At 43.4% G+C, this 11,551-nt stretch overlaps 2 protein-coding genes across 7 annotated transcripts in view; one reads left to right on the forward strand and one right to left on the reverse strand.

Annotated features, from left to right (window-relative positions):
- WAC (WW domain containing adaptor with coiled-coil) overlaps window positions 1-9,046 on the reverse strand; it is a 61,206-nt gene extending 52,160 nt beyond the window's left edge. For 2 of the 4 annotated variants that reach the window (XM_048076577.2, XM_048076578.2), the window contains exons 1-3: window positions 8,636-9,043; window positions 8,465-8,501; window positions 6,849-7,044 (exon numbers count right to left, since the gene is read on the reverse strand). In XM_048076577.2, coding sequence (XP_047932534.2) covers window positions 6,849-7,044; window positions 8,465-8,501; window positions 8,636-8,676 — 274 coding nt within the window. In that variant the 5' untranslated portion in view covers window positions 8,677-9,043. Of the gene's footprint in view, window positions 1-6,848; window positions 7,045-8,464; window positions 8,502-8,635 lie in introns of all 4 variants that reach the window. The other 2 variants (XM_048076579.2, XM_048076576.2) reach the window with 2 other exon arrangements.
- Window positions 9,047-9,377: 331 nt separating this feature from the next.
- Window positions 9,378-10,717, forward strand: LOC106042683 (microtubule nucleation factor SSNA1-like). 3 transcript variants are annotated; one of them, XM_048076582.2, is made up of 2 exons: window positions 9,378-9,548; window positions 10,103-10,717. In XM_048076582.2, exon 2 carries the CDS (start codon window positions 10,173-10,175, stop codon window positions 10,515-10,517), a length of 345 nt encoding a protein of 114 aa, XP_047932539.1. In that variant the 5' UTR covers window positions 9,378-9,548; window positions 10,103-10,172; the 3' UTR covers window positions 10,518-10,717. The 3 variants fall into 3 exon arrangements, with proteins under 3 accessions (XP_047932539.1, XP_047932540.1, XP_047932541.1); XM_048076583.2 differs by lacking the exon at window positions 9,378-9,548 and adding an exon at window positions 9,569-9,682; XM_048076584.2 differs by lacking the exon at window positions 9,378-9,548 and adding an exon at window positions 9,579-9,676.
- The last annotated feature ends 834 nt before the right edge of the window (window positions 10,718-11,551 follow it).

Here is an 11,551-nt window from a genome sequence, read left to right on the forward strand (position 1 = left end):
CTTTCTGCAGCAGGAAAATATTTGAAGTGAATTTCAGGTTCAAGAGATGTCTTTGGAATAATTTAAAACGCTGTTAAAATTTACAAGATCAACTATTTATTTTACAAGCTTACACCTCAGAAATTGATGCAATTTTGTCCCTTATGTATTACCATAGATTTGCCAGTTACTGCAGATGAATGAACTTTAAAGTATTGTTCCACAAAGCAACACTCGGACAAAAATTTCAATAAATAAGTTATAGCATATGGTAAAATTCTTCCCTGTGCATTGAATTGCAGACAGAAATGCAATATTCAGCAAAATTCTGGTAAGCCACAAATATTATTATTGGTTAATATTTTTAGTAGCACTGAAGGAATACAGGTTTCAAAATCTAGACAACGATTCCCTGCATCATTACGCTAGTCCTTTCAAAGAGAAAAAAAGCACTACTACACTTAAAGAAAAAAAATGAAATCTGTGCAAAACAAGTAAGGAAAATAAGCCTGGTAGTAGATAAACAGCGTTCTTTTATGAATACTCTCTAACAAAGTAACATTGGAATAAAGGAACAGCTAGTGAGCTAGTGAACTTAAGCACTTTTTCTAGGGTAGTTTTATTGTGAAAAGCCAAGAAATCTTTTAAAGGTCTTGAAGAATGGAAACAGAACCATCTAATGCTGAAGTTACAGCAGAAACACCTACAGTCAAATAAAACAACGTTTTGAGACCCTTCAGAATTCAAGAGAAAACACTAACAGGAGATCAATCATGCTCAACATGTATAAATGCTTCTCTCTTCAGATGTTGAAGTCCAAATACTCATTTTTGCATTACAACCATGTACTGGCAATGCAAGGGCCTAAAAGCATCACTGTCAAGAACTGTTTTTCACTGCCAGAACACTTTTTTCCCCTTACTGAAGAACTTACATAAAGAACAATTTCTCTGTACACCAAGAATAAAGATTTTCCTAGGAAGTGCCTATGAAACTTGTCTAAGAGCCTGCCTTCATAAATAAATGTTGTAAATGTAAATAAATGTTTTAAATAAATAAATAAATAAATGTCACTGCAAGTTTGGTGCCATTAAACTACTGTTTTCCACCAGAAAGTTACTACAGCACATTGAACTAGAAGACTCCTTGTAGAGGGCTAACGATATTTCAACGAAAGCACCTCTTCTCTCAGCCAAACCAGACAGGCCTTTCCCTGCAAGTTCTGCATCATTTAATGATACTTGGCTCACTTGATAGTCTGTATGGATTAGGTAAAACAGCATGAAAAACAAATGTAAATTGTGAATAAACATTATTTCCTCTCACAGAAAACAGCACTGTCACAACCAGCAGTTATGGAACTAACTTTAAGCATGGGCTGTTGGTCAGTACAGAGCGATTCCAGCAAAAAAACCTACATAATTTACAAATTGCTATCTTTCCTATTGCCTGGCAGCAGGCAACTCATCAGAAACTACCAGTTTTCATTGTTGCTTCTCATTTCCAGAAGAGCAAGCCAAAAGCACAAGTTCAAAAGCCCAGGCAATAGTTTGCAGAAGCAGAATACACAGGCTCAGTCTAGAAGCATACCTTCAGAAAGCAGGATGGTAAGCAAACTCATCACAAGGGAATGCTTTTTATGTACCAATGATAGGAATTAAAAACTAAGAGCAATTTTTCATTAACATTCTGCACTTCAAAACTAAAGAAAGTGCATACAGAAGTTACATCACTCACTGTGATTCTATTATCACACTTTCCAATTTTTTTTCTATTAGAGATTCTCACAGCAGAAGAAAAAAAAAAAAAAAACCTAACCAATCCAGCAAAAACTCATTTCAGAAATGTTGCCAAACATACGGAGTAAAGTTATCATCTACAATTTCCAAATTTTTGAAACAAACTCTTAAAATTAAGTGCGACCGATTGAAGGTACTAGTATTTGTGAAACAAGAAAGCAAGCTTTTATTCAAAATTAGAAAGCCACAGAAATTGATTTTTTCCATCTTTTTTGTGTGTGTATGTGTCTGTAATCCAGAGAAAAGCTGCTAAAGAAATGAAGGCTTCTGGAAACAAATTTTTAAATTAAAAATAATAATAAAAGGAAAAAAAATCCCACCTCCATCAGAGCCATCCAAACTACTACCAGTAACTAGCAGAGATTCTTTTTATTTAGTTATTTATTTAAAAAAATACTTGGATGTTGGGGGAGGGATGCAGCTTTCAAAGTACTTTTCAGGGATGATCCACTCTCATTTGGATCCCAGACTTCTCTCATCCCAGCTATCTCACGGTTACTGTGAGAAAACTGTTTTCATAGTACTGAATAATTACTTTAACAGCAGTTAACAGTGACTCAACCCTTCACTATGATTCACTATTCTCAGACTTCCCTCTTTCCAGCAGTCCTGTAATTTCCTCTCTGCAGTGAGTGCTGCACAGGCAGCTTCCACTCTTGCACCTGCTCTAATGCCCTGTTCGTTTCTGACTGGTGGTCAATGATCGTGCGAATTTATCAATTTATTTATCATTTGTTTTTCAAATGTCAGCTTCTTGTCCTCCTCTAATGTGAGGGTTGCTCACACAGGAAAGAAAAGCTAGCTTCCTGCTTCCAGCTGTTCCGTGTTCCTTTTGCAACGAGCATTCTGAACTCCTTCAGGAACCACTGGAAACAAAACACGAAAACAATTCATGACAGAAGCTCCCAGCAGCAATTCCATAAAACTAGGGACTCATAAAATATTCCATTCAGGCCCTGCTAGCAGTAGGATTTTGAATATTAGAACTGTATCACAGAGCAGAGGGAGTTGTTATCGAGAGTGTTCTTGCCAGTTAAAAAGCATGCAAAAGAAATATTCACTAAAGTTCAGTGATATTTTGGAATTTCAGTGTCACAAGTTACAATCAAATTTCATGAAAATAGCAAACACAGCATACAATCCAGCTTAAAAATTCATGCTGTGCATACTAATGTTCTCCACTGATTTTAAACAATGTATTATGATCATAACATGAAGTAAACATACATTTCCAAAGTCTCAAATATAAACGTAGCAAAATATTCAGTGTTTTCTTCACTATAATAAACAACTGAGTATATGTGGTTAAACTGAACTCTTTTTTTTTTTTTTGCAAAAAGTTTTGCTGAGTATCTTTTCTATCATTAGTTGGTCTTTCTGGCACATATATTGAAGTAGGAAGAAACTTTAAAAGGAAAAAAAAACAAACAGCAACAACCTGAAGGCCACATCTTGCAATTTTTACTCCTAAATACTGTGTATACACACACACACCCCCTTCCCCCTCCCAGCATTCCCAAAGCTACCCTCCATATCTGACCTCTTTGCCTTCTTTCCTGTACTTTTACACCGATATTATCACCTCATTTATAGCTTTGAAAAGACCTACAAGGATCATCCACCATCCTTGGGCACGGGAATGCCAAAATCTTTGTACTTCCCTTTTCTCTTTAATGGAAACACTCTTCCCCTTCTACAAGGCCCTTCATACTTCTATTCCCCGTAAACAATGCTAGCTGTAATTCCCTATTTGTTACTGTTAAGGAACTTCACACTTGAGTTGGTCTCACAGGACTCCTAATCTCTTCACACTCCGCACTTGCCTACAGCAGCTGACCTAGAAATAAGCGATACAGAGAAGGGGGTAGCTGTTCATTATGTTTCAAACCCCTGCACACAGGGACAATATCCCCATGCACAGGGACCTGAAGGCAAGCCCAAAGTTAATCCAGCACTTTTATATGCTAGACTTACAAGTACCCTTTGGAAACCAGGGATGTGGCAAAAACTTGCAAGTTTTAAGATTAGTACAAGGTACAACTTCGAAGTCCCTCTCCAGAGAAACTCCTGTCTCCGTACGCAGTCTCTTTCCACAGAAACCACGCGGTAAGCGACTCTGAGAAATGCTTTGTTTGCACTGTATCAGTATGGAGGGCCTACCCCAACCCAAGTTTTAAAGCCTTAATTGTAAGCAGTGAAATTTCTCACCATGGATACAGTTCCACAAACACAAAAGATTCTGCTACAAACACCACAAAAATAAGGGATGATGACAAATACCTTTATACAGGTACCAAAGTTGTTCGCACTGGGAGGTTCTACCATTTTTGAGGTATTCATTTGAAATCAATTTAATTATAGCTCTTACGTTTTACATGCATCCACTCAAATCTTTAAATTACACTTAGCCAGTTCTGTATTTACCACAAAAAAGTGAACCAGTCATGACTAAATGAGTCCGAAGTACCAATGAGCATGCCGTACTGGTGTATCTTTTTTATCACTTCAGAGCAAAACTTAGTAAGAGTTATACAGGAATGACTTCTCAAAGACTAAGTTGACAGGGAGCAGGTTAGGTTAATTCAGCTTTACGTTCAGCACTAATACTCCACATTTTTGTTTTGTTTTGTAAGGGATGAGAGAAAAAGAGATTGTTTGGGGCTTTAATGCGGTTTGGGGAAATAAATACTGGAGATTTTTCAACGTGATTTGTTTTGATAAGTTCAGCTAGATGACAGGAAGGCAGTAATACCTTTGTAGTAGTTACAAACCAAGCACCACTCATTTTAAAATAATGCAGGGCAGCTACAAAAAAAACACAAGCTAACCTATTTTACGCTCATGAAGTTGAAAAGTCACACTAGGACTTTGAAGAAAATTTTTAGCTTTTTAAAAAATTTGTTACCTGCTCATTTAAACAAAGTGAGATTTTTCCTTTTTTCCCTCTTGTATGTCTGCACCTGCAAAACTATGTGAATATTATAACAACAAGCAGTACCTCAGTGCAATTCAGCAGACAGAGGACATGGTAAATTATTAGATTATGTCTTCTGGGTATTAGCAACGTGCAAACGTCCACATTTACCTACATTCTAACACCGACCTTCAATTCATACTGACAGAAAGATTCAGTAAATCATAGTGGGACAGAAAAAAAAAAGATCCAACAAGTTCACACTTGCATGTAGTTACTCTGGAAGACAAAGTTCACATCCTCCTGCTCATACCTGCTCAACTTTGGTTTGCTATATACAATGCACAGTGCTTAACACAACTTTGGTTGTTTTGATTATGTTCTGTAACACTTAAACTGGCACCAAACCACCCTTATTAACAACAAACACACACAAAAATCACTTATCCGTTCCATTACTAATGCTTATGTTTCAAAATTACTAACTTCCCTCAAACCGTTTAAGACTACTTCCTTCTCCTAATCTACTAACATACGATGCAGACAGGACCACTTTCAGATCAGAATAAAGGATTATTTTTTTTTTTACTGTGTTTGCAGCCTGGGTATGGAGAAGGGGCAGTAAGTTTATACGTGTTCCTTACACTTACAGAACTACAAATAATTCATTTTCCTCCAACATTAGTGTAAACACCCACACGTCAGGTCACTTACTAACTATTCAGTCCAGCCAGACTCAGTGAGAACTTCAGAATGTCTTTCCTATCCTTAAAAACAGTTTCAGTACTCAAATGAGCAAATATGCTCCCCATATAGAAACTCATCCTCCAGATGTTTTCATATACGCATAACTCCACTAAACGTAGCTCCACTGAAACAAAAAAAATACTGATTGTAGCAAAACTCAGCAGAATTACAGGAGTGTGTAGGACGAATATCTTTGGACAGGTGAACAGGAAAGAGAAGACTGATTTGTGTCTTGGGAAGTAGCACAGAACAGCAGCCTACCAGTTTTACACATGCATTTGATTGTGAGATTCCTATGCTTTCAAGTATGATCAAATATAATGAAAACCAGTGTACTAACAGAAGATGTATGCTTTTGTAATCCTTCTACAAAACCGTATCACATTATCAGTGGTCTACAGAGCCTCTGTATTAATCCAAAAAAGGAAAAAAATTAGGAACTATAAGAACACTTGAGTACCATAAATATCCTTGTGGTAGTGAACTAATATATTCTAAATGGGACTTCCAGACATTTTATTTTACTTTAGCTATTACAACAAGTAACAATCCTGCAGCAATAAATATATCTGTACATCACAGACTGTTAACTTTATATAGAACTTTAAATCAATGCTTCTTTGTTCCAAGTTCTCTACTGGAATACTTTATAACTTGATATGAAAAACAAATTAATACTTACAAAACTGAAAACAGGCTTCCAAATTCAGTCAGTAACCACGATTTTCTAAACTATACCTGTTGCCATCTTTTATTAAAGAGGAAAACCCTATTCTTCCCTGTTTCTAGGAGGTGGGGATAGAAAACAGTATCAGTTAAAAAATATCTGGGCATGTTATTACCATCTATTACGTCCTGCAAAAACACAGCAGGTTGGCTGATTCTAAGCTTCTGCCAAGAGAGATTCTAAGTGCCATCTTTGATCATTACTTTAAGATTGTTAAGAATTCTACACAGCATCTAAGTATGAAGCTTTTCTTCCTTTTTATGTAGTTATGTGTTTCAGAGGCTAAACGCCATAGTAGAGCATCGCAATACACAAATTTAAAAACAGCAATATCACAGTCTCTAAGACAGCAAATACTAGTAAAAAATCTAGAATACCATTTCACGTGTTGCAGTATGTCTAAAATAAGTCAGACACACTAATTTAAAAAAGGAAAGTTTATATAAGCTTTATGATTTAAACAGAAACTACTATACCTGTAAAAATAAGAAAATTAATCGGTATTATATTGCCAAAATGACTACTTCCAATGAAACGTGCGTTTTGGTTTCTCTGTAGTTTTCCAAGCATCAAGGCATACCATTTAGCGCAACGCTCCCTTCACCTGAGTGATACCTGCTCGATTTTGACACTTATGAGGAATAGTAATTGCTTAAATAAAGGTTAATTAAAGATAACTCACCACCATCCCTCTCTCTAACTCTGTGAGTATGCACACTTTTTGCTTTACTGTGCCCTGTGTTGTCAACGTATTTGTTTTCAGGGCTATCAGAGCGCCGCAACATTTTATTTGGTGGTGAAGGATCTGTGGTGTCTCGCATCTTGTCATGACGGTGATCACCACCACTGGGGTGACTCTTGGATGAGTACTTAAGAGCCTGTAACAGAAGATCGCAAGAGAGCAGGCGTTTACGTTAGATAGTTAGAGAAATAATTTAACATCAGATGTAAATTTTAGACCTCTTTCCAAAATACTTTGAAAGGTAATTAATTTTTCATTTCCCATTTACTAATCAACATTAGCCTTTCTAATTTTAATTACCTACATTAAAGCAACAAGTTCAGTAATTAGAACTCAAACCATTTGCTCCCACCATGATATCCAACGTAACAATTGCCGTTAGGATGAACCTAATTTATCTTTCCAGTGATGGTCTGCATACTTTCAGCAGCACATAGGCCACAGTACTTCTGACGCTTCTGGGAAAAGCACAAGTTCAACTGATATTAAAAAATACACAGAAAGTTGCACTGAATCAGTGTAAACTTTGTATATGTCCTCCAGACTGTAACCGAGGGTGCTCAGTTTCACCTCTACCTTAAATTTTTGTAAGGTAGATTTCAGTACCAGCAACCTGGTAACAGATGAAATAAAAATCCAGAGTTTGGGGAGCACTTAACTTGACAATTCACTTTAGAACGTTTACCAAGAATGACATTTCTGCCTCTCTTTGACGTGCTTGATTTTGCAGCTTGAGCTTCTGAGGGGCAAGTGTTTACATTTACATGAACTGTCACTGACAGCTGCCTTGGACTGTCAGTTTGCGCTTCACAGTGGCACACATACCCAGAAATGTAATAAAACAGTTCAATTATGTGCCCTAAGGAGAGCAATATCACAACACGCAGCATTCCCCACATTCACACCCCGAGAACCAATATTTTTTTTCCGTAGCCAAGGCAGAGGAACACAGCATCTGCCCGACGGAAACTGAGGTTGTTGTCAGCAGCTCAAGGCTCTGATGTTTGGCGAATGTGCCCAGCAGCTGGCAACCGTCGAAATTAAGCCTCAACGGCCCCCCCCAGTTATCCAGGGTCTCAAATCGAGCCCTGCTCAGGTTTCAGCCCACAGCCGCAGTTTTGGGGCGAAGAAAGACCTAAAGTGGAGGGGGGGGGGGGGGGGGGGGCGGGGGTCTGAACAAGCTTCCTTTTGTTTTTGGAAGGCCAACACTCACCTCCCCCCGGGGGGGGCTCCGCTCCTCCGCGGCCGACCCCGAGCCGCTCTCCCGCCCCTCCCCGCCTCTAGGCCCGAGCCCGGCCCGGCCCGCACTAGGCCTCTCCTCCTCGGCCCGGCCCCGGCGGCCTCGCAGGAGCTCCGCAGCCCCGTCTCCTCCTCGGGCCGCCTCCTCCCGGCTCCTCACGAGCCCCGCAGGGCTCCGGGGGGCCGGCCGGGGGCTGCCGGTGGCGGCGCGGCCTGCCGCGGCGGCCGAAGCCTGGGCTGGAGTAGCTCCCCCCCCCCCCCCCTCCTTCCCCTCCCCTGCTCCTCCTCCCGGGCCTAGCGGCCGGCGCTGCAGGTACCTGGTAGGGCTGCGAGTCCCCCCTGCGGTCGTGACAGCTGGAGAGAGAGCGAGAGAAAGAGAGAGGCGTTAGGCGGCGGCCCCGGGGCGGCCGGCGGGGAAGGGGGGCCCCACAACATGGCGGAGGGGCCGGGGGCCGGAGGAGGAGGAGGAGGAGGAGGAAGGGATTTACCCATCACTGAGTCTCTGCTGTTTCCTCGCATACATTACCATCAATGCCCGGCCTGTGTGCGTGAGTGTGAGGGCACCAGGAGGCGACGGCCGCGGCCGGGCCACGGGCGCCGAGGGGGGAGGAGGAGGAGGGGGAGGCAGCGCTCCGCCTCGCCGCCGACCGGGGGCAGGCAGGCAGGCAGGCAGGCAGGGGGGCGGCTCGGGGCGGCTCGGCTGCGAGCAGCGCTCACGGGCCCATCTCCTCCGCTCGCGGCCGGAGGGGGAGACGCCGGCAGCTCGGCCCCGTGCGCGCTGAGACGCCCCCGGAGCGCGGAGGCCGCCGCTGTGGGTGCCGCCGCGGCCGCCTCCTCCCCCCGCTGCGCCCGCCGCCGCCGCCGCCGCCGCTCCTCCAACTACATCCGGGAAACTCGGGCGACGCCGCGCTCGGGTAACGTCGGCTCTTTTCGGCTCTTTCCGACGCGCTCCGTCCCCTCTGTCCCCTTTGCTCTCGGGCGACTCTGCCTTCGGCAAACATCGGCTGCCTTCGCCCAGCCCAACGCCCTCCGCTCCCTCCCTTCGGCAAACATCGGCTCTTTCCGTGACTTCCCCCCCCCGCCCTCCGGCCGGGCCCTCTCCCGAACGCTACCTGTCTTCGGAAAACATCGGTTGTTTCCGGAGCGAGGGCGCTTTTTTTTTTTTTTTTTTTTCACCCTCCCGCCGCTTTCGGAAACGCTCGGCTATTTCCGTCACCCCGCCGCGCTCCCGCTCGGCGCGGCCGTTGGCGGGGCTGACGGGGCGGCGCTGAGGGGAGGGGGGGAGCCCGGCCCTGAGGGGGGGGGACCGCGCCGTGAGGGGGGCGGCCGGGCCCTGAGGGGGGCGGCAGGCGGCTAGGGGCAACGATGGGGAGCCGCTAGAGGACCGGCGCCGGCTGCGAGGTAGGAAAGGGAAGGTCTCGGCTCGCCTCCCCCCCCCTCCTCCCCTTCCGCCCGGGGACTTGATGTATAGGCAGGAGCCATTTTGTGCGCGGCGCGGCCCCGGCGAGGAGGCGCCCGGCGGGGAGGAGGTTGTTGTAAGATGTCCCTGGGGGGCGGCGGGGCTGCGCTGCTTCCCTCGGCTTCCCTCAGGGGGATGGGGGGGGGGTGCTGGAGGCTCGGGAGCGGTGTTTGGGAGGGGGGCGGTGGGTCTGTGAGGCGCTGGGGGTGTCAAATTGGATGGTTTGTGGTAAACGTGGGCTCTGGGTGTGAGGGGAGACCCTTCATTTTGCTTAAGATCGGGTGGGTGCTGCTGGTTGTGCCTGCTCAGCCCCCCTGCTCAGCTATCTCCTTCTTGTTTTGCCCACATTACACCAAGGGACGCGGTGTGGCCCACCTCAGAACCAGCATGTAAACCTTTAACAGCGTATCTTCGCCCTGTCTCACCGTTATCATCGCATTATATACAGTAACTATTACAGAGCTTTCTATTTTCTTCTTTTTTTTCTTTTTGTTAGAGTGCAGGAGGCTGTTGCTGAGAAGGGGACCTCAGGAAGCCGTGGCAGAGCTCGGGGACAGGAGTGGAGGATGACTCAGCCGGGAGCTATTCTTCAGGGTTACAATAACGAGCTAGTAAAATACATTGAAGACTTGTGTCTGCAAAAAGAGGAGCTGAACAAACAAATCCAGCAAGCAGAAGAGGAAAAAAATAAGCTCCAGCATGAAATTCAAGCCCTGAATGAACAATTGGAGCATGTGTGTGAAAACCTGGACCAGAAGATAGCTTTGCGGAATGATCTTAGTAAAATTCTTAATGAAGCTGAAACTGCTTACATGAAGATTTTGGATAGTTCTAGAACTTTGCTTAATGTCCTGAAGAAGGAGGTGGGAGACTTAAAGCATACACCAGAACTGAAAAGTAACGTAACGTGAAACTGTCAAGTGCTTGGACTCCAAAGTACTAAAATTCTGCTAGGTGAGACATGGCTAGCCACAGAACTCTACCTCAGCAGTATAAATAGAGAGGGACTTTTCCTCCAACCTTCCTATACAATTCCCATGATTTTTAAATGCATTAGAAAAAATGTAGATTAAATAGATGAAATAAAGTTGCTGTTTTGTTACTAACAAAATCTATATAGTCACTTAAATCACTACAAAGTTATTGCAAATACGTAGTTGAGGCAGATTTGAGGCTGTCAGTTTTTCACATGGTGATGTTTCAAGGCTATTCTGAAATACAGGAAAAAATGTTTTACTGTTGAGCTTCAGGTGGCTGCTACTGAATGCCTGAATATTACTTTAAATCTGGACAGATCTCTTACCCCCACCTGCCTTACCCTCCCTCTTTTTTCTTTTATCTACTTGCCCAGGTACAGAGAAAACCATTGTAAAACTAATGGATGTAAGTAAATCAGATAATACTTCTTTTCACTTTCTGAACACTTAGGGACCAAATAGGAACCAGCTACTTAGCTTCCTCCTTTTTAAGGAGTTTGGAGTTCTCTCTCTGTTGCATGCACAAAGACAGCCAGCATTTACAATCATCTCCTACCTGGAAATAAGAAGAGATAAGGTAAGAAAACATGCGTAGTGCAGGGTGTGAAAGGTTAAACCATAAGAATACACATGGTTCATGCATTTTCTGAAGCTATACTCAAAAACCTTGTATAGAAAGGAGTCACGCTGGTGAAAGGTTTAGATACAAGTACACATTCCCTGCTTGCAAGGCACAGCACTACCAGCAGCTATATATACATCATGTATACTAACGCCAACTAATACTGTAAAGAGATTGTAAAGGAGAGTGAACAACCTGGAATTTAGAGAAAGAAATAAAAATGGAGCTTAAAAAAAAGATTGGAGGTAGATGCGCAGCTGTTAGGCATTCTTATGGATGAGGTTAAAATAGAACGTAGTTCAGAGCCTTGGGAGGAGTACTCTGAACTGGTAGAGATCTCAGTCCT

This window comes from Anser cygnoides, chromosome 2 (genome assembly GCF_040182565.1).
Source record: "Anser cygnoides isolate HZ-2024a breed goose chromosome 2, Taihu_goose_T2T_genome, whole genome shotgun sequence".
Classification (NCBI taxonomy): Eukaryota; Metazoa; Chordata; class Aves; order Anseriformes; family Anatidae; genus Anser; species Anser cygnoides.